Source organism: Carassius carassius, chromosome 38, assembly GCF_963082965.1.
Source record: "Carassius carassius chromosome 38, fCarCar2.1, whole genome shotgun sequence".
Taxonomy (NCBI): Eukaryota; Metazoa; Chordata; class Actinopteri; order Cypriniformes; family Cyprinidae; genus Carassius; species Carassius carassius.
The window spans coordinates 20793380-20817776 of record NC_081792.1 but is presented as its reverse complement, the minus strand read 5'-3'; the positions used below and the strand labels follow the sequence as shown (position 1 = coordinate 20817776).

The window sequence follows — 24397 nt, the reverse complement described above, 5'->3', positions numbered from 1 at the left end:
CTTTATACCTTATCAATACTTTGCGAAGGCCAGGACACTAGCACTCCCAGCCTATGGAAATTAAAAGCACTGGCATTTAAATGTCAGGGTTATATAGGCAGATCTAGATGGCGGATATAAAAATCACTAGGCTTGGAAAAGGGGATGGGGAAGCTCTGCCAAATTGTCATGTAATGCAAAATGTCTGGATGATGATAAAGACAACTCGACTGGGACACCGACAGAGGTCAAAGAAGCTAAAAGAAGATGAGTTTGGGACTGGGACTCATTTCCATAGAGGTAGTCTCTCAGGTGACATCAAATACAAATATCACATTCCCTCATTAAAGCAGCAGGCTGACAGAGAGAGAGAGAGTTTGGCTGTTTTTTTACACACTGGGACATAAAAGAGATAACGTGTGGGTTATAATATCTCTAAATCATGCCACAGGACAAATAAGTGCAAGCTTGTGGTGCTGATGTTTTACTAGAAATTTCTCACAGCACTGCATAATTGTGTGTTTTATAGAAATGCAATCTGAGCACTGTGGTCACAATTCTTTTCTAAAAGTCTTTAAAATCTGATGACGGTAGTGTTTTTAAATCACATCATTTAATCAGCATAGATCCTCATGTCTTAATGTCAAATGTTAGTCATAATCTTTCATATTGCTTACTGAGGGCCATTTACTGTGGCTGAGCTCTGTGCATTTTACAAAAGCAACAACAGTGAAAGAAAGACACCTAAAAAAGAATGACAAACAAAAAGTTTCTCCCCACACATTTTTCTTTATTGTATCATTTTTCCTCCATCTTCAGAACTTTGTATATTTTAACATTTTTTGCAATTTCTGCTTTAATGGCATGTTTGTGTTTGGGTCCAAGTGAACAGCCAAGGAAAATAAACATTTACTTTAAATCCATATTTTGCCATTATTCATGAATTACCTACATTCATAGAGAGACTCATAGACTGCTATAAACAAACAACAATTGAACAACTATCATTCAGATTCTGCATTCTATAATATGATGTGAAAACATGGTAGATAAACAGTATTTCAAAAACTCCACATTTGTTCCGATGATCAAACAGGTACAGATACAGTTCTGTTTCAGATAAATCAATATAAGCTGAATCCAGCATTTCCATTTAAAATATTAATGCACATTTTTGCTTTGCACACAAAAACATGGCTTGAATAGTAAAAGAAAATAGTCATTCTTGAAAGTAACAATTAAAATAGTAATAGTTGCTCTAAATCTGTGACTTGCTTTAATGGGAATTTTGAAGTGGTCTTCACAGGGGAATGTAATGCATGTAAGGCATCACATGCCTGTGAGGTAAGTTGTATTCGATTTCAAATGAATCCTTATATCCTTACAAGTAGAGTGATTTTTGTCTTAGGCCTTATGATATGTCACAAAATAATTCTCTAATAAGCACAGATTGTGGTTTCTTCTTTTTTTATTTCTAATCATTTAATTATTGCTTTGCTGTCATTTTATGGGGGAAAACCAGGTAACAAAAAAGGCCATGCTCACACTACACAAGTCAAACTCATTGCCCAAATCACACAAAATCTGAAAAGCTGTTGTAATTATTCTGTACATCTTATAAACATACCAAAAAGAGCAACATCACATCCTTTTTATTTTTTAATTCTCATGAAAACATCTGCTTCTAATATCTATCATTAAAAAGTTTGGGTCAGTAACCATTTTTATAATGATTTTGAAATTCTTTATTGCTCACCAAGGCTGCTTTTATTTGATGAAAAAAACATCATAATATTAATATAATTTAAAATAACTTTTTCTATTTTAATATGTAAAATGTTATTTTTTTTCCGGTGATGCAAAGTTTAATTTTCAGTGTCATTACTCCAGTCTTCAGTTTCTTCACATGAATCTTCAGAAATAATTCTATTATGCTGATCTGGGGCTCAAGAGACATTTTTTTTTTTTTTTATGTTGAAAACAGCTGTGCTGCTTAATATATTTCTGGAAACCATGGTTATTTTTTCTGATTTCTTTAATGAACAAAGTAAAAAAATAAAAATAAAACAGCATTTATCTTAAGTAGAAGTAGAAACCTTTTGTAATATTATAAATGTCTTTGCTGTCACTTTTAAAAAATGTAATGTATCATTGCTGAATGAAAGTCCTAATGACTTAAAAAATCTTACTGAACCCAAAATTTAGAACAGTAGTATAGATATCTTCTTATGGATACATGGCAGATAAAATCTTCACAAGAGATAAGTGAAAAAGCTCATGTGATTTAGCAGAACTCATGTGATTTAGCAGAACTTACATTTTGTTTACATTATTGCAACAACGTCTCAATAATGCAACAAGCTCTCCATAATGCCCACACATTGATCCCAATGTTGATAAATGCTTTAAAAACTAATCACGTTATAAAAATAAAATAAAAAGAATCATAAATTCCACTTTAGGATAGTTCCTGACCTAATCACAATAAGATAAGAGATGATCCAAAGAAGAGGGGTCAGCACAGAAGCCATTTAACTGAGAGAAGAAAGGCAAGTGTAGGGGAGATGTGACTGAGAGAAGGGGAACCAGAGTTTGCACGGCAGTGGTCTTTGTTTTGGCCGATGCAAGCTGCATAGGCCATGACGTGGGGAATGTAATGCTGCTCCTGGACTCCATGAAGAAGGTGAGCCATGGGACCTTTGGAGAAGATTGCCACGTCTTCACCGCCATGAGTCTCCATGCTCAAGGGAACGGCAGACTGTGCCTGATAGTTGTTTTGCTCTGAGGACAGAAGAAAGAAGAATTTTCATGATATCCAAATGCCATTTTTAATGTTAATATTTATATTTAAATTAAAATTAATTATAAAATTAAAATGTAGAAAACACTACTTTAGTTAAATATAAATAGTATTTGTAACTAATTAAAATGAAAACAATTTAGCTTGAAAGCATTTCTCAATAAGGAAAAATAAATGAATAATTATAATGCTACATATTACAGTTAATATTAAATAAAAAAATACTTAATAAATAACAAAGAAACAAAATTTAGAGCATTGAGCTTTCTTATTTTCTTGTCTATTTTTGTTTGCTTGTCAATACATATAACTATAGCAACTTTTTTTTGTTTGTTTTTTTGTAGAGTCTATGTACTATAATTTATTTACAGGAAGATGTCAGCAGCAGGGATGACAATGCATTTTACTTCATTTATAGAACACAATCCAAAAGCAGTGAAAGCAATTGAAACAGACAAACCTATGCTGTGGAATAGTAATGAGACAAACCGGGAATGCCAAAGAGGGTGATAGGGAAGAGAATGAGAGAAGAGAGAGACCAAGCAGGAACAAAAGCCATAATTCTATGGCCTGTCAAACATATAGAGGAAGAGTAAGAAAGATGGGCGGTGGGATCTGAGAAAGATGCACTTTATCATCATCAACTAACACTGAGTTTGACATTCAGGGCACCTACATGCTGAAGTTAACACTGCATCAGAGACTACATTTAACAAGGATGTTGGGTCACAATGATGTAGACCAGGGGTCTTTGACAAGTCAAAACAACACAATACATAAAATTCAAATATACTGTAAACCAACAAACCTTAGCAACCACAACCTTTTGTAAAATTAAACTTTTCTTAAAGGTGACATTGGATGTAAAATTCACTTTTACATGGTGTTTGCTAGGGCTGCCCATAGTAGTCGATGAGAAGAAGCTTGGTCGACCAAATTTAATTAGTCGCTTAGTTGCAGACAGATCTTTAATGGCTGGATTTTGTGGTAGCCTAATACAGTACATCCAAATGCTCGCCTATCATTTATCGACCTCAAATATGGCTTATCATCTGAAATATGTAAGTAGTAGCAACTTTACATGGCTGCTCAATCTTATGTTAACCTAGAAAAATGTGCGCTATTCAAGTGTCTGTGCAGAGTGTGAAAGTGGAACAGTAGCGTGCTCACAGCATGACAGATGGAGGTGCCGGTTCTATCATTTGCTCTTAAAATTCTAATTTGGGCATAGAGATAAGAGTAATACATCTTTTGAATCAGTAAAGCCTCTACGTTTATTTGTGTGCACTCACTAAAACAAAAAAACATTGCGCTTTTGTAAAATAATCAAAGCAAACAGGATGCGCTTTCTGCCATCTCAGCCTCGCAAAACTCAAATATACCTGTCTTACAGACATGAAAAATATATCTATAGAGAGTGAAATGTCTATTTTCAAATGAAACTATTCAAATCTGAAAAAAAAAAAAAAAGAATATTCTCAGATAATGTAAACCATAGGAAACTTGCAAGCAGACGCATCCACTTCTGTGGATTAAACTGAAAACACTAGTTTATCAATAGATTATTAAAATGTTAATGCAGTTTAATCTTGCTGTTTTTCCCTGACAATTCAGCTTCATTACTACTGCCGGTGTGCATATGTGTACACTTGTGTTATGTGGATGGTGGAGGATGAACCCAAATGCAGACAGATGTCACAGCAACAGTTTATTATACAAAAACAGGAAAACAAAACCCACGAGGGGGCAAAACAAGGGCAAGACTGACGAGAGATAAACTAGACTAACACTTGACAAACTACACTATAACAAAAACAGGATCACACTACTACTTAGACAAGACTTTCAATAGACTTACTCACAGACAGATCTCACACAGGTTGACACGCAATGAACCGACAAGGGACAGAGAAACACACGAGGTTATAAAGGGAGGCTACTAATGAACACAACAGGTGGAACAGGTAAATCAATGATGACAAAACTAGGGTAACAAGGGGGGCGGGGCAAGGAAACGAGACAACACAAGCACATGGCCCAAAGACAAGGCCATGTGCTTGTACACAAAACACGGGCCTGTCATGATCCTGCCACAAGACTAGAGAAAAATCAGGACATGAAGGCAGAACCATGACAGCTTGAGAGCTTATTAGACTATGTAGGCAATTAAAGGCCCATTAGCATGATTTAAATGATTTATTAATAAACGTGCAATTAGTCGACTAATGCTTAAAATGAACAACTACTAGTCAACCAGAAAATATTTAATAGAGGGAAGCCCTAGTGTTTGCATATCCTGTAATTGTATCTTGACAGTGTGTGGTCACAACCACACAATAAAAATCCATTCACTCCTTTTTTTTAATCCCCAAAAAACCTAAATGGCCTCAATTATCAAGCCGTTTTGATTTCCTGTTTTGATGGACCAAAAAATGGTTTTGGTAATCATCAATACTGTTACATATACAGAGACATATATATATATATATATATATATATATATAGAGAGAGAGAGAGAGAGAGAGAGAGAGAGAGAGAGAGAGATAGATAGATGGTTGAAACATGAGCCGAATTCCTCAGAAAGGCAACAGGATGTTGTAAATCAATTCCTAGTGCCACAAGTCAGAAGCAAGATAACCAACCAACCAACTCTTTCACAGAACAGCTTTCAACATTAACACCATTAGAACAATTATTCATAATTTCAATTTGGAATCAAAGTAATCAAAGAAGATGCACAGTCTGGCCCTCACATGTGAAGCCAATGTGAAGCCGACTTTTTACTACAAAAAATATATTTCTTAAAAGTAGGGTTGGGTATGGAACCGGTATCTAATCGCCTCAGAGTCAGTCCGCTAAAATTTCATATGAAACCGGCGTCAGACCGGTCTCCTCTCCGTCTTTCAGTGCGCTCTTCAGTCTACTGACCGCGGCGGAGCAGCGCATGCGCACTTAAACACAAACAGAGGACACAAGATATGTGCTTATCGATAGATTGTTAGAATATCTGTATCTGTGCAGTTATTTGTCATAAATACAGTTTACAAAAGGTAGCCTAACGAGGGAGCAGTCGGTTTCTCATCTACTGTAAAGTTTTCGCTCATCACTAAACAGCTGTTTCCTCCAGCGACAAATTAGCCCTTAACACGTATGAACGAACACATACTTTAATTACACTTATTTAAATATATTTAATTTAATCATATGTACTTTATACATGCACTACTGTGCAAAAGTCTTAGGCACGTTAGTATTTTCACTTAAAAGAATGGTGTTCGGCCAGTTATTTATATATTTTGCTGTAGTGTGACAGTATAAAATATCAGTTTACATTTCCAAACATTCATTTTGACGTTGACAGACTGCTTGTGCATTCAAAATCGCACTAGATTATTATTAAAATTAATGGCAAACTGATATTTCCTACTGACACACTACAGCAAAAAATATAAATAACTGGCTTAAAACCCTTTTTTGGGGTGAAAATACTAATGTGCCTTAGACTTTTGCACAGTACTGTATTTTAAAAATGACATTGTTGCTACTTTATAAAGAATGAGCACACAGTAATTCACAGAACTGATTAAAGACAGTGACAGACAGCACTCATTTTAACTAAATATCAGAGTGAGTGACAGAGATACAGTAGAAACATTATGTGTGGTTTTCAATTAAATAATGACCAGATTGTATGGAAGCAAAATAATGACTTATGTCTTTGAAACAAAAAAGCATGCTGAATAGCACTAACTGAAAAATAATTCATTGAATTAACAGTACTTGCATTTTAATGCCTTGAATTTCCAGGGCTTGCATTGTTAGGTCCTGAAATTTTATATAGTTGTTCATTTAAGCTGTGAATATTTCAATTAAAAATATTTCACACACCTTTTCATAATTAAAAAATCAATAATTCATATTCACGTTCCAGAATTCAATTCCAAAATATTAAATCGGTTAAAAATACGATGTATAATATTCAACAGGCAAATTTCGGTCCATTTTATTTCACTTTCCAAATTCGCTTCCTGATAGTGTTTTCACTATAGTTTGGATATTAATATCCAGTGCAGATTTGATGTTAAACGGCTCGTTCAGTGAATCGCAGGGCATCTCAGTGATCAGTCGTGAAACAGTGATTCTGTTCAAATTCCCTTTAAAATCTTAAATGATTCCCTTTGAGCTAAATTGACCTGTTTCCCTTACAGGAGGAACGCTCACTTTTCTAAGAACTTTGATTTCTAACCAGGCTCATTAATTTGCTCCAAATTAATTTCAAACAAGTAAACATTTCAATCAGAGCTGTATATCCACCCTCACTGTATAAGCTCTTTAGAATAGACATTTTACATTATTCGTTTTAGCAACTACACAACATGCCATAGAAAAAAATAATAAAAATCCCAACATCAAAGTATATCAAAAGTAGGGGGACCTAGGCAGAACCAGGAAATGATCCGCCTATAATTACTTACCGTAGTCCACAGTTGAGACATTTTCTCTATTGCCGTTAACCAATTTGAACCCTGGGCCATTTCCATAGAGAATGGATGTGAAGGGCTTCTGGTCAATATCACTCACAATGGGGGCCAAACCTTAGGAAAAGACATTTAAAGGTCTGAGTCTGGGCCATAAATCACTGAGAAATCACAGCATACTGTGTAATTAAAGTTTTCCCAACATGCCTTGAGCTTTCATTACCTACCAAAGATTGAGTTTCCCCGATGTGTGTAGCCTCCAAAGCTGAAGACATGAGAGTGATCAGCCGTGACAACAGTTAGTGTGTCATAAATGCTGGTGAGGAGACCGGCTCGGGTAATGGCCCGGTCCATTTCCACGGCCTCGTGCAAGGCCTGCTTGGCTTTCCCCTCATGGTGTCCGTGATCAATGCGCCCACCTGCCAGCATACAGCCCAGTCAGGGATTTGATCCAGAGCATGAAGCCATACAAGCTATTTCTCTTTAAAACCAGCAGCAACATTTGAACATTTGATCGTACATTTATACACAATGGTGGGGAGTTAATTAAAAGTAGCAATCCTGCAAACATAAAAAAAAAAAAAAATTTTACTGTGACAGTAGCTAAGCTGTTCTAGTGCAGCTTTTTAAGTTAAATAACTGATTTTAATTTAATTAATAAGTGGTTTAGGTTTTTTTTCTCACGTAGTGCTACAAGCAATCTGAGGCAATTGTCAAATAAATTTTAATGAATACTTTAAATTAATTTATTCAACTCATTATTCAAAATCTAAACATTTAGTGCACATAAATGCCGCAGTTTATAACTAGTATAATAAATTAGTATTTTGTATTAGTTTTCAATTGGATTTTTACAAATCTTTTTTTATCACATGTATTTCTATACACCGTATTTATGAAAGTGACGTGACATACAGCCAAGTATGGTGACCCATACTCAGAATTCGTGCTCTACATTTAACCCATCCAAAGTGCACACACACAAACCATGAACACACACCCAGAGCAGTGGGCAGCCATTTATGCTGCAGCGCCCGGGGAGCAGTTGGGGGTTTGTTGCCTTGCTCAAGGGCACCTCAGTCATGAAATTACCGGCCCAAGACTCGAACCCACAACCTTAGGATTAGGAGTGAAACTCTCTAACCACTAGGCCACGAGTTCCCCTTAATTAATTTATAATTATATTACCAGACTTAGAAATCTATTTAATCAAAAGAGCAGTGTGTGTGTGTGTGTGTGGTAAAAAAAAAATTCTGAATCAGAATGAGCTTTATTGCCAGGTATGTTTACACATACAAGGAATTTGTTTTAGTAACAGAAGTTCCACAGTGCAACAGAATGACAGAGACAAGACAGGACACAGATTAAAAAAAAGAATAATATAAATATAGACAAAATAGACAATGTTCAAAAAAACAAAAACACAAAATATAACATAGACAATGATGAAGTACATGTATGATATGTGCAAAATTGAAATTTTAACAAGTATGGTGTTAAATAGGTAATGTATATAGTGTTGTGTGTTCCAAGATTATTGTTAAGGGTTCATGAGATGGATTGCCTGAGGAAAGAACCTGTTCCTGTGTCTAGTCGTTCTGGTGCTCTGTGCTTTGTAGCGTCGACCAGACGGTGACAGTTCAAAGAGGAAGTGTGCTGGATGTGAGGGGTCCAGAGTGATTTTACTGGACCTTTTTCTCACTCTGGATGCGTACAGTTCTTGAAGAGAAGGGGGGGTTGTACCAATGATTTTTTCAGCAGTCCGGAATATCCTCTGCAGTCTTCTGAGCTCTGATTTGGTAGCTGAGCTGAATCAGACAGTTATAGAAGTGCAGAGGATGATTCAATGATGACGGAGTAGAACTGTTTCAGCAGCTCCTGTGGCAGGTTGAACATCCTCAGCTGGGAAGTACAACCTCTGCTGGGCCTTTTTAACAATGGACTCAATGTGATTGTCCCACTTCAGGTCCTGGGAGTTGGTGGTGCCCAGGAACCTAAATGACTCCAGTGCAGCCACAGTCCTGTCTATGATGACATTTCTAGCTGGATGAATGACCATCACCTTCAGCTTAACCTTATGAAGACATAACTCCTGGTGATTCCAGCTGACCCATTGCTTCATCACAACTTCTCTATACAGCTGGGTTCATCAACCATTACTCCTTCGAGGACAGCCAGAAACCTAGGAGTTGTGATGGATCATCAGTTAAGCTTCACCGACCACATTGCTACAACGACCCGGTCCTGCAGGTTTGCCTTATACAACATTAGGAAGATTAGACCCTTACTGTCAGAGCAAGCCACCCAACTTCTTGTCCAAGCTCTTGTTCTCTCCAGACTGGACTATTGTAATGCTCTCCTGGCCGGCCTTCCTGCATGCCATGTACTGTCAAGCCTCTGCAATTGATCCAGAATGCAGCAGTGAGGGTTGTCTTCAATGAGCCAAAAAAAGCTCACGTTACTTATGTAAGCTTACAGGATCCTCAAATAAGTCCCTGGTCTGTCTAGATGTTGCAGGATGTAATATGCAGTCCCATGTTGACTGTTTCATCCACAGACCTGTTTGCTCTGTAGCCTGCAGGGAGTCCAGTGATGTCCTTCAGAAAGCCAAAACCAGTCTTTCAAATGATTTTATGGCCACAGACGTTAGAGCCACAGGTCTGTAGTCATTTAATTTATATATGAATTTATAGTAGAATAATAATTATGTATATTATGTATACGAGAAAATGACATTGTGATAATGAGAAAACAAGAAGGAAAAAATTATAATGCATGGCCACTTAGAACTTCCGTAAAATATAGAAAATGGGAGGAAAATATTTTTTTAAAATACAAAACTTAAAGAAAGAATCATGGAAACATTTGATTAGTTCAAAATGACTAATTCAGAAGTGAAGCAAGTGATTTAATGAATGGAACTGATTCATTCTCTCAGGTGATTAGTTCAAAACGTGGCTTCATTCAGGAACAAAATGTTGCTTGCAGACATGCAATTCTCCTAATGTGGATTTATTTTGAAGGCAGTGGTTAGTTGCATTACAGTAAGTGTAAAAAGATGTTATTTACAGTAAGTGTAAATAGCCATAGATGCTATTTACAGTAAATATAAATAACAAATAGATGCTATTTACACTAAGTGCAAACAGCTATAAATTCTATTTACACTTTGTAAACAGTAGCATTTTCTTTGCAATAAGTGATCCTATTAGTGCAAACAGTGGCAGATATGTAATGGGAAACTGGAATAAGGCATAACTCGGGTAGATAACATAAAATCTTATCACCACATATCTTACTCCCTACACCACTGCTGCTAACTTTTCCATTTATAAGTAAAGTCGTCTTTGTATTTCCATGACAGTTACGTGTTTGGTTTTCTGATTTTCTGTTGAACTTTAGTGAGTCGTCACTAGTCTGCACTTTGCAGGCCAGGTTGCTATTTGAACAGGCTGCATGAGAGTCAGAGAATCAACAGCTCCAATCCAATACAATCATCCATCCATCCATCCCTCTCCCCAGACACTTCCTCCAGCTCTTCCGGGGGGATACCGAGGCGTTCCCAGGCCAGCCGATACAATCAAACTTGATTCATAAAGCACAGCATCACAGTGTCTAATTGGTGTGCCCATGTATAGCAACTAGAGGGCACTCTTCTTAGTTTTGTTTATTTCTATGGACTTCAGTTCCCATCACCCTTTGCCTTGACTATCGAGCCTCATTACATTCAGCTGTGTTCCATTTACCTTGTTAAGTCATCCATATAAGCCTGGTTTTCTTTGTCTTTGGTTGCTGGTCTATGTGTTTTTTGTGCCCTCAGAGTCCACTTAAGTCTATGGGTTCACTCCAGAGCCCAGTCAATTCTATGGGTTCACACCAGAGCCCACTCAAGTCTACGGGTTCACTCCAGAACCCACTCAAGTCTACGGGTTCACTCCAGAACCCACTCAAGTCTACGGGTTCACTCCAGAACCCACTCAAGTCTACGGGTTCACTCCAGAACCCACTCAAGTCTACGGGTTCACTCCAGAGCCCACTCAAGTCTACGGGTTCACTCTGGAGCCCACTCAAGTCTATGAATTAATTCCAGAGTTCATTTCAATCTAGGAATCCACCCCAGAGCATACTCAAGTTTATGACTTCACTCCTGAGCTTGTTCCTATCCAAGAGTCCACAACTGAGTCTGCTCTAGTTCTTCCCGAGGTGGCATTTTCTGCTGTGGAGCCTCTTGAGGCGGCAGCATCCGCTTCAACTCCCGTTTGGGCGTTGGTGTCCACTCCTGAAGTCCCAGTCTGCCTTGTCATGGCCATTCGATCGGGGAGATGGTTGCTGGAATGTCTGCCTGTCATATTGCAGCCATCAAGGCTGTTACTAACCTTTCTATGCTCTTCTTTAAAGTCCTGCCTGAGCTGCTAGGGGGTTTGTTGGCTTTGTCGGCTCCGCTGAGATGGTCGTCGTCTCTGCCTTTGCTGTCTGCCAGGCTACTGGTCGCCTGCCGGGGGTTTTGTTTGGCTGGAGGCTCACTGGCCTGTCCTTTCTGCCCCGCCCTGGCACCCTCTTGCTCTGTCGGCCCCGCCCTGGCCGCCTCCCTCCGGGATTTCATTAGGCTTGTTTGAGATGAACTATACTAGCCTGCCACCGGCTTGCGAGAGTAGCTGCTTGCATTTGGGGGTGGAATTAAAAGCAGAGATGCCAAGTCGGACACTTTCTGCTCCTGTTTGTGACAATCTTGCGGTGTTTGTATACTCTATCAAAGATGAAGTGAATTAAATGCAATATTTGTCAAATACACAGATGCTTCAGAAACGTTTTTTAATGAGAAACAGAGCCACTATTTATATACTGCTTAATACAGCGCCTTCTGTTCATAAATAAAGTTCAACATAAACATATACTATTTAAATACCAATAAAGCGGGGGTATATATGCTTTAATGGTTTTTTTTTTTTTTTTTTTGATAAACCTGACTCAATATAACAGTGCAATTACACACAAAAAAAGATTTTACTGTTACAAAAACACAGATTCATAATAAATTGAACATGTCATCCTTGTCATCACAGACTCTAACAAATCAGAATAAAGTGTGTCTTCATCAACGATTTCGCAACCGATTTTGAGTAACTGCATCATCTGCCCCAGGCAACTGGTCTTGTTTTGCTCTCGTGGCACTTTAATGGCACATGTGATCGTAAGGCAGCTGCAGCGCCGATCAAAGTCGGACAAATGCTCTAACTAGAATGCATTGCTTTTGTCAGGTGTCAGCCGATCTTAGCAGAGCATGAACTCTACTATTCACTTGAGACATGTACAATCATGTATCCTATGTAATCATATGTTCTTTTATAGTATTTTGCCTATATATTAAACCTTGAATAAATGATCTATTATTAAATAATTAACCAAGATCGCACATATGCTGTGCTTGGTATCTATAAGCTCTAAATTATGTTTCCTATGTGTTCATTTATATTACATTTGGCTAACTCTGTGACACATTAGTATTATAAGAACCTCTGAATATTCTTCTCTTGACCAGCCAATCCAGTTTAATCCTGGTTTGTTTATGTAGTTAATAAAGTATTTCTTGTATCACATTTGATGTTGTTCATTGCTGGCTCATAACTGGAATCCCTAATCATGCAGATTTTTGCTACATGCTCTGAGTAGTATTGTTCAGTAAGAAAGTTATTTTCATTAACCAGAAAATTAACGTTCTTAGAACTGACAGACAATTGACACTGAGATGTCGAGTAAATACTTAAAGCAGATCTAAATATTTATAATTAATTATAACTAGTTCTAATTAATTATTCATATTTCCCCTTTAAGCTGATACGCTACAGTACCATGCAAAGATTTAGAAACAAAGATTAAACATTTCAACTTTGAAAAAACATATCTCGAGACTTTATGGTGGGGCTTTTTCCCCCATCCCACTTCAACTCGTGTTTTTAAATGAAAAATGTACTCTGTGTAATTGGCTTTTTATATTAAACTTTGAATACATACATGATGCTGTTTTGTTTATTGTTGTTTAAGAAACTTAATTAATTATAATTGGTTTATAAACATTATTTTAAACATTATTCACTTTTTCACAGATAGTCATTTTATCTTATGCTTTGAATAAACGATGCACCCTCTTGTGGCCTCAGGAGAGAAGCTAAAAGCTTTTCTTCAACCAACTGAAATTATGCATTTTAAATTAGAATATATTTCAAATTTTGATAATATTTAAGTACAAAATTTGAATTTAGTTTTTCAGCCATTTTGACAGCCCTGTAAGGCAATGGTAACCAATGCAATGATCTCAAGACGTGTGATATGGTCATATTTATGACTACCTGTCAGTAATCTCGCGGCTGCATTCACAACCATCTGTAATTTGTCCAAAAGTTTTGTTTGAGTACCAAAGAAAGCAAATTACAATAATCTAATTGAGAGAAAATAAAAGGCTTAATCCTAGAAATCATTCTTATTTGATATAAAACAATTTGAAAACTTTTAAAGCACTGTCACAGATCAACCCCCACTCCTCAAATTTTTTACTTGATGTTTCATAAAAGGGCTCAATGTACCCAGGTTAAATCCAGCAATATTACTAATTTCAGAGGGACCAAATTTAGTCACCTCTGTTTTCGATTCATTAAGACTCAAAAAGTTTTCAGCCATTCAGTACTTAACCTGCTCTACACAGACCAAAAAATGCCCCAAGGCACTGGAAGAGTTTGGGTTAAAAGACAAATATAATTTAGTATCATCGGCGTACAAACCCAATTTACCCAAAATGGTAAATGTATATTTATATATGCTAATGTTAGCATATAAAGAGATCCTAAGATCGAACCTTGGGGGATACCACATGATAGGGGTGCCAAGGCCAATACATACTCTCAAATGCAGACCAAGACACTCCTATTTTGGAAGTATGACTTTATCCATCTTAGGGCATTTTCCACAAATACCCACACGTTTCAAGGTGAGATATAAGAATATAATGGTCAGTTGTGTCAAACACTGCCATCACATCTAGGAGTAGAAGTACAGTGAAATTACCATGGTCGGTCGAAAGAAGAAAATCATTAAACACTCTCAGCAAAGCTGATTCTGTACTGTAATGTTTTTTAAAAACCTGTTTGCAACACTTCACGGACCTCATTTGCAATGATAAATGACGTTGTATGAGAATTCTCTCCTTCATAATTTTTGCAAGTTTAGGAAGGAAGTTTAGCCAAAATTAGCTAACATACTCTTATCCAAGTTTGATTTATTTAAAAGGGGTTGAACCACTGCGTGTTTACAGTAGTCAGATACAACCCCCGAAAGCAAACTCATATTAATTATAGACACCATAAATGCGCCAACTGATTCGAAAAATTGCTTTAACAAATGGGTCGGAACCATATCTTGAGGATAAATTGTAGACTTTACAATAAGGATTGAAAGAGAGATCAGTTCAAAATCGGAGAAAGTAACACCAGATACAGATTGCTGAACAACAGCATACAAACGATTACGGTAATGTTATTATGTACATTTGAAATCTGATTTATGAAAAAATGTAAAAAGCAATCACACAATTCAACAGAGAGGTCTTACCACCTCTAATCTGGGATTAATAAAGGAATCTATCATCAAGAATAGAACTCTAAGATTATGATAATTTTTCTCAGTAAGATCTGCAAAGTGCTTCGATCTAGCAGTTCTTACAGCCCTTTGGAATTTAGACAGAGAATCTCTGCAAAAAGCATTTCATAAGAAATCTGTAATTTATAATTTTTCCATTTTCATTCCCATCTTCTACATACCCATCCTAAGGAACGAATATACTCATTAAACCACGGGCCTGATTTATGCTTTTTATTTATCTGCTGTAAAGGAGTGAAAATACCTAATGTATTAGAACAAATTAAGCAAGATTCCTCCACACCAAGAAGAGGTGAAAAAAAGAGTCTAATTCTAAGCACTGCAGTGTTTTCAGGAAGAAGTCAGCTTGTGTGTTTGAATTAATTGGTCCCACCCAACACTTTGCATGGCAGACTCTCTTTCGCTGATAAGCAAAGGAGACAGTAAAAAGAATGGGATGATGATCAGCTAATACAAAGTCCTCTATGGTAATGTCTCTGACTGGTAGACCAAGAGACAGCATCAGATCCTATGTGTGACCATTAGAGTGAGTAGAGCCATTAACCATTTGCTGAGAGCCTAGAGAGTCTATAAGGTAATAAAAATGTTTAGAAAAATAACTTAAAGGACAAGAGACATGAACATTAAAATCCCCTAGCACTGAAGAGCCTATCCTCCAACAAAAAACGACCATATAGGTCGTTTGTGCAAGCATTTATTACGACCTATATTTACGTTTTAAAGTTAAGCACCCTCTAGCGGGCGTAAAAATAATGACAGTATCGCGTTGCGTCTGTCGTCATGAATTGACGTATAACGTCATTACCAATCAAAACGCACGTTTATTTAAATGCAATGTGTGGCGTTTTACACCGATCTCACAGTATTTCCTACATATTTTACTAGGTGGTTTATTCGTTCGAATGACCACACCTAACCCCACCCCTAAACCTTACCCTCACAGAAATCATGCTAAATTATGATTTATTGAGCATATACATTTTCGTGCACGTCCATTCCCTGGGATCGAACCCATGATAGCATGATTACATATCAAGGTATAACACAATAATCCAACAACTTAGCTACACGAAACATAAACCAGAGGGCAAATAAAAGAGTACAAAACATTAATATGAAAACGACCTTTTGCTGATAGGGGCGCAATTGTAGTATACGCTCTGATGGGTCGTATTTCAGGGATTTGGACAAACGACCTATACAAGCGTATTGGTTGGAGGACAGGTTGCACTGAATCTTCTGTCATATTTCAGTAACACGTACCCTAAAAAGGAAGACAATTCTGAAATAAAATCCTTATTTGGTCTAGGTGGCCAATAAATAAAAGCACAGAGCACAAGGCTCAGCATCTGTATTTCAAAGACTTGAAGTTCAAAGCTCAAAGTTCAAAGGGGGGGAGGGTCAAGATTCTCCTCGTTCTTCTGTAACATACTTCTCATAAGAGATTTGAATGTTTAAAAGTGTACAATGATCGTAGATCAGTGCAGATGTAGAGTTGTATATTAACCAAGTCACAAATAAGACAAACAACGTGAAACTAAACAGACTTTGTAACAAAGGCAGACTGCAAGCTGTCTTGAAAAATCCAGTTGCCTCAAATTTTCCAATTATTTTACATTAATATTATATTAAATAAATTACATTAAAATTCAAAGTAATCACTTTGCTCATCTAAAACACTTTTTGGATGTTACTGTTATTGGATTACCACCCCTTTAAAATGTAACTATAATGAAATACAGTTACTCATATTTTGTATTTTAAATAAAACGGTACATGTATTTTGTTACTCCCCAACCCTGATTATAAAGTATTAAAATCTAACTAAAAAGCATATATATATATGTATATATTTAAATATAAATTCAAAAAATGCAGTAGTTTGAAAGTAACCTCCCCAGCACTGAGAAATGCAAAATAATTATTAGTAGTTTAATCAGATGTTGAACTGACCTCCCATTACACAACTGTGATTTAATGAACAGTGATGTAAACTATACTTTTACCTTCCACCAGCAAGTAGAACCCACGTCCATTTTTTCGGAGGATCTTAATGGCCACATCTACCATCTCAGTCAGGGAAGGGTCAGTTTCTTTGTTTCTCTCCAGCTCATAGGGCAGGTCTCCCGGCTCAAACAGACCTGCAGCGCAAATAAAACCAGAAAACAACATAAACAGAACAAGCAAAAACTACATCATATACGAGGTCCCTTAACCAATGTTTATTAAACTCACCCAAAAGATAATCCACATTATTTGGATTCAGGGCAAGGAGATCCTTCCTGTTCCAAACATAGTAACCTTTCTGATTACACAAAGGTTAAGAAAGAAACAAAGAAACAGTTTAGAGAAAGGACTGTACCCTCTTATCTAGATGCTTTATAGAAATGTACTACACTGCTATGATCCAATATCTGGCAACCAAATCTCTGTAATACGGTCTCACAACAAGTACAAATTGTCTTCATTTGTTATTAAGCTGTGCAGCTGTAAAGCCTGCTTTAGGGGCCTCAAGAGAATCAGATTAGATTCAGAGAAGTCAATAAACAGGGCATCATCAAAAGAGCACAATATACCACGAGAGTGCAAACACAGAGAGAAAATGAAAAAGGGATTTGTCATCAGAGGCATAGCGTGGAAGCTTTTTTCCCTACACTGAATTGAACATGGCATTGTAAATGAAAAGATTAAATGAAGTTCCCTGTTTTCCCCTTGTTTCATGTTTTACCTTATCCTTCACGCTGTCAGTCCACTCCCCCACAAGGTTCCTGCCATCTTTGCGTGTACCGTTGTGTTTCTTGTCTCCTGGGTATTCCACGTCTGGTGTGTTTCTGGGGTACATACTTCTCCGCCCACCCCCCATAATCACCTGCCCATCCAAACCAAGAAAAGAGAACACACACACATTTATTGTACACAGTGCTGTCAAAAAAGAAAAATAACAATTTTTAATTTATACCAAATCCATTTAAGATTTTGAAAATGTAAAACAAATAAACATGATGATATATAAAAAATCTGCACTATTTATAACTGATTGTTCTGACTGTTGACTGATTAATATAATTTAATATAATTAATATAATTTGTATTTAATACTTTAAATACTTGTAAATATTTATCATATTCATACAAACTGTAATATTAATAACAGTAGTTATAATTATTATTATTTAATATTTACACATTTATTATTTTATTTATATATTGTTATTATATTATTATATGATATTATTGTATAACTTATTTAATAATATTTCTGTTATCAATATTATTAATACTACTACTACTAATAATAATAATAATACATTCGTATTATTTGTTGTTGTTGATACAATAATTTGTCATCAATATTAAATATATATTTTTTAATTTGATCATCATTCAATTATATAAAAAATTAATAATAATAATAATATTAAGTTGTTGTTATTATTATTAATTCATATTTTAAATTATGCATTTTTTTCATTTAATAAATGTGTATAGGTAAAAAGTGAATATACATATAATAATAATAATTTACAGAAGCATTTTAACTAGTGATCTCAGAATTTTAGTCCTCATTCTATCCTAATATATTAACATATACCTTGGTAGTGTAAAACTAGGTAAACAAACACAATATTAACAGAACCATATATTGAATGACCCAGCACAACAATATTTAAAACCAATTTTAAAAATGGAAAAATAATAATTAAAAAAACTTGCATCAATGTCAGGGATATTTTCAAAGAGTTGTCTGGCAATGTCTTTGCATCCGCTCTGCAGTGCTTCAGTGGGCATGTCCCCGTCTGAATACCAGTCCCGGTCTACACAGTGGGCATATGCTGCACTCGGAGTGGCATGGTTCACTCGTGTTGTTGTGACGATCCCCACTGATTTGCCTGGGGAAAATACAGGTAGTTGAAACTGTTCCTGTAGGGGCATGTCCATGATTACCACCATGTCTATATTCAACTGGGTTACGCATTTTTTCCTCATCTATCTGGTAATTCAATGCTAAATATTTAATCAACAGACTGACTAAGCATAAACTGACTAAAATTTGCACTGCATCAGCTTTGCAATGCTGTACTGGATCAGGAAACAGCTTTATTGTAAGTCTGGCTAAGGTCACACAGTTGTATGGTACACATTTTTAATGCTTTCTCTGGACACAAGCACCCAAGTGAGAGAACATTTTTCCCTTTACTCAGATCAGGTCAGGTTATCAGTCTGACACTGATTGCAGCATCCTCCTTTTAAACCACTATGGATTTTAAATGTTTATTCTGGTCATGTCGTACAAATTCCACTCGGCTGCTTTCATTCACCTCTAAATTCGGTAAAGGACTTCGGTCTTATAAAATGCCTCATTTGTTTTTATTTACAATATGAGAATAAAACATGAGCAAGCCATCTGCGTGTTGCACTCATCAGTCAAACTGTCACTCTTCTCATTTATTCCTTTACTTCAGATAAGGATGTGTTTTTTCCACTTTCTTCCATTCTTTATCTGCTCAGTCTGCTTTATGTGCCAGTGTCACCTTTGTTTCTCTCATGCAAAAACAAGCTAATGGACTGCTATCAAAAATTTAAGCCTAGAAACAAATATCCTATCTATATACTAATTTCAATAGAAGTCGGGGGCAGAAAAGGCTTTATAGCTGCTGTGTGGGAGGATTCAACAGGGCATCTTACCTGCATCTTTGGCCCATTTTAGAATGGAGCAGACCTCGTTCCCCCGAGTGGTGTTGCACTGGGATCTTACAGCTGCTGCGCTCACTCCAACTGTACCCTCGTTGGCTTTGACACCGCACAGATATGCTGTGGCAGTACCTGCACTGTCTGGTACCTGAGCATTGGTGTTATATGTCTGGGGGGGGAAACGTGCACAATTTTAATAGCTGCAGGGATTGTTTAAAAGAGCAAAATTAAAGTGTACTTAGTGCACTTAGTGTAACTAAATAATTGTTCATCACACTGAAGGCATCAAGGGCTATTTGACCAAGAAGGAGAGTGATGGGGTGCTGCGCCAGATGACCTGGCCTCCACAGTCACCGGACCTGAACCCAATCGAGATGGTTTAGGGGTGAGCTGGACCGCAGACGCAAAAGGGCCAACAAGTGCTAAGCATCTCTCGGGGAACTCCTTCAAGACTGTTGGAAGACCATTTCAGGTGACTACCTCTTGAAGCTCATCAAGAGAATGCCAAGAGTGTGCAAAGCAGTAATCAAAGCAAAAGGTGGCTACTTTGAAGAACCTAGAATATGACATATTTTCAGTTGTTTCACACTTTTTTGTTATGTATATAATTCCATATATAATTCCACATGTGTTAATTCATAGTTTTGATGCCTTCAGTGTAAATCTACAATTTTCATAGTCATGAAAATAAAGAAAACTCTTTGAATGAGAAGGTGTGTCTAAACATTTGGTCTGTACTGTATATATATATATATATATATATTTATATATATATATATATATATATATAGGTTTTTTTTTAGTTCTTTTTTGTTTGTTTTTTAGTAGCCAAAACCCTATAAAACTTGACATATATGAAATAATATTCCGAAAAAAAAATGCTGAAATGGAACAGTTTAGACAAAACCTTTAGACAACATATGTAAATGTTTGTGGTTGAGAATCATATTCGATAAATCTGGCTTTTATGGATCTCTTAGTATGATATAGGAAAATATGGAGCTCATATACAAGGAGAAAAAAATCTACATTTTATTCCCGAACTGAGCAAAAATTGTAAATTTGGTGCAGTTGCTGACATGTATATGGCCACAACATAAGATTAACATCTTAGCTTGCAAGGTGCAATTTGTTACTCTTTATCCCGCAATAATATGTCTTAGAAAGATGAAAGCTCTAGTTTTTATATATAATGCATTGCAATAAAACGATGATTGAGAGATCTCACAGCAAAGATTACACAGCAAAAGACACTATGACTTCAAGGGGGACAAGGGGGACAGCTGATAACACATAGAATATCAATCAGATGACAAAAGGCATGTAGTAGATTGAACAGTTATTTTAGAACAGCTTTTTCAGCAATGTCAATCATGTTAGTAATATAGAGGCCTTAGAAAATTGTATATCAAATATGATAGAGTAGGCTTTATAGGGTTAAGTGAAAAGTTTACATGAAGCCAAAAAGAAAACAGCTGAATGAATCTAGAAGATAATAATTGACTATCTTCCACAGATGTTATTTCAATAATAGGTATCTGTGAAATATTTACGAGAGAATCATCATCCCAGAACTGTGCCCGCAAGAGAAATTAAACTATGATTTGAATCTGTTCTCTGTGGTCCGGGTGAGCGACTGCATGGCTTATTAACACAAAGGAATGGTATGATGGGCTTACAGCATGTGGGATGTACCTTAGAGAGAGCAACGAAGGGAAATTTGTCCATCTCTAGTTGTGTTTCCTCACCGCTGTGTCCACTCATTTGACCTTTTAAAATGCGTGCTGCGGTGACCGTGGGTACTCCCATGCCTACACACAACAAAGGTCAGATCGTTCACACAGTCTATTTTTAACAACATACTGTACATATCCTTCAAGCACCTTAAATCACAAACAACAGTCTTCCTGTACCTAAGGACCTCAAAGGTGCTTGAGAAAGCCCTTATATTATTATGTTGATGAACAAGCCATTCTCAAATGAAATCCTGAAATTGGTCCATAATTGTGAGATAAAAGATTCACTTGTCACTTAATGACCTGCTATAATTAAAGGCAAATTATCAGGCAAATTAGAGTACACTTAAAGGGATACTCCACCCCAAAATGAACATTTTGTCACAAATCACCTACCCCCATGTCGTTCCAAACCCGTAAAAGTTTAGTTTGTTTTCGGAACACAAATTAACATATTTTGGATGAAAACCATGAGGCTCTTGATTGTCCCATAGATTGCCAAGTAAGTTACACTGTCAAAGTTCTGACTGTTGACAAAGGAATTATTTTTGTTTTCTTCGCTTACAAACAGTTTTCTCGTCGCTTCATAACATTACGGTTGAACCACTGATGGCAGATGCACTTTTCTGAACCTTGACAGTGTTGGCAGTCTATGGGACAGTGACAAGCCTCACGGTTTTCATCCAAAATATGTTAAATTGTGTTCCGAAGATGAACAAACCTTTTAAAAATTACAAAAAAAATTTATTCATTTTTTATTTATTTTTTATTAATTTTTTATAATAATAAAATCAGAATTATTATTTTTTTTTTTTAAAGCACAATCATATTGAAGAGTTCACAAAGTCTCTCTTTAAGCCTTAAGCTTAAAAGAAATCATGAAATATTACACAGCGTTTCATAATGTAATTATTGTAATGTCTTAACCCTCTCAAGTCGATTAACGCGGATACGCGTTTTGAGTCATTTTCTCCTGATAACCCCGTACTTGAAAGGTGGGGCGCTTTAGCTGCAACTATGACTTGAAATTGTATCTATAGTACTTTCAAATATAAAAATGAGATCTTAATTTGAACAATATTGCCTTTCTTGCCAAATATTTCCACAAGTGAACTAGCAAATTAAGTTATATTCTATCTGTGTTTGCAGTCCAAACTGAATGTGAGTAGACTGGGTAGCACAAAAAAATGTACTCAGTTGTGCAGTCTGGTTTAACAAACAAATGAGTCTTTAATCTGGTTATTTATTTAGTTAATCAAATAAATTCAGAATTGTTCGACTCATGAATAAGTGACTTTTTATCATCAGTTCTTTTAAGATAATTAAACACATCGAATTCATGATCAAAGGACTCTCATGAGTTGGTCCTTTTAAGTGAAGTGAGTGAGTGAAGTGACATACAGCCAAGTATGTCACTCAGAATTTGTGCTCTGCATTTAACCCATCTGAAATGCACACACACAGAGCAGTGAACACACCCACACACTGTGAGCACACACCCGGAGCAGTGGGCAGCCATTTATGCTGCGGCGCCCGGGGAGCAGTTGGGGGTTCGATGCCTTGCTCAAGGGCACCTAAGTCGTGGTATTGAGGGTGGAGAGAGAACTGTGCATGCACTCCCCCCACCCACAATTCCTGCCGGCCCGGGACTCGAACTCACAACCTTTCGATTGGGAGTCCGACTCTCTAACCATTAGGCCACGACTTCCCAGTTAAAGTATTGACAAATTGATAAAGTCCACAAATTGCAAGACTTACCGTCACCAAGAAAAAGGATGATGTTCTTGGCAATATTCTTGTTGAGGTCTTGGAGGGTCAAAGCATTTTTTAGTGTGCGTTGAGCCCATTCCTTCCAGAAATCAGGGTCCTTCTCTGATTCTACAAGCCGTAAGAAAACATGTTTATACATTTGCCCACAAATTATAACACAACTAACAAAGATGTGCCTGCAAAACAAGTTAATGATCATGGCCTGAGACTGAAAGTCTCCATTTAGAGATTATGAGTTTGCTATCTCTCTCTAAACCAAACTGAGATGAATTTAACAAATCTTTGACTAGAACAGCTACTCGGTTCCTATGCTTCTTAAAACACACATTCATGTAAATTAACATATAAGGGACAATCTGACCCAAAGGTCCAGTCTTCTAATGGAAGCTAATGTACAATTGAAATGAGTTTTTTTCTAGCTATACTTGGGCCAAGGTCAAAAAGAAGACTATTCAACTTTAGTGGTCTGAGATGGTGTTACCTCATTTATGAAGCACTCATCTGACACATAACTATCTATAAATCAAAGACAATGCAAGCAAATGACAAGGCAGGCAAGTGCTTATTCCTGTTACAACAGAGATACTTTCCAGCAAAGTTTAGTTTCAACCCTGCTCCAGCATTAATGTTTGTTATATCCAGAAGTCTTTCTGAAGATCTTGATTTGCTGGTTCACAAGTATTTGGTTATGGGCTGGACGTAAACTCAGCACGAAGGCAGATCTTCAAGAACAGGATTTAGCACCTCTGCTATAAGGTGAACTAAAACAGTTTCTTCTTAGAACAATAGACAATACATTCATCACTGCAAAGAAAAAAGTGTAATTGTCCTATCTAATAAAATCGAAAGGCCATTAACTAAAAGAAAGCTGACAAAAAAACGGTCTTAACTGACCTGGAAATTCAGGCTTCGCCATTCCTCCCCAAACCAGGCAACCGAGGATAAAGAGTGCAGCGACCTTCATTTTGTCATCTATCAGCCACCGTTTTGCAGAATAACTCGTGTTCCAAGGATGTCTGAAGACTCCAAGATATACGATGAAAGCAGTTATGTTAAAGCATGTCAATGTTAAAATATATTTTCTATTAGCAATTTATTTTTCAGAGATAACTACAAGTAAGCCATTCATATGCTGATTTGAACTCTGTGTGACTGTGGCACTTCAATCTATTTGTTTGAACGGTCTAACATAATAATATCGGCTCAACCAATGGAGTGAGTTTGGGACAGGGCTACATTTCTCAAGGTATATTTCATTTGAAAACAATCATTATTGTTGCTGTTATGTGTCG

At 36.6% G+C, this 24397-nt stretch overlaps 1 protein-coding gene across 1 annotated transcript; it reads right to left on the bottom strand.

Annotated features, from left to right (window-relative positions):
* Positions 1-2298: 2298 nt before the first annotated feature.
* LOC132119547 (alkaline phosphatase-like) lies at positions 2299-24136 on the bottom strand. Its single transcript, XM_059529607.1, has 11 exons — positions 24000-24136; positions 23094-23213; positions 21295-21410; positions 19594-19768; positions 18622-18797; positions 17636-17776; positions 17143-17212; positions 16914-17048; positions 7485-7676; positions 7255-7374; positions 2299-2760 (listed from the first exon to the last, which is right to left on the bottom strand). Exons 1-11 carry the CDS (start codon positions 24067-24069, stop codon positions 2495-2497), a joined length of 1581 nt encoding a protein of 526 aa, XP_059385590.1. The 5' UTR covers positions 24070-24136; the 3' UTR covers positions 2299-2494.
* Between the last annotated feature and the right edge of the window lie 261 nt (positions 24137-24397).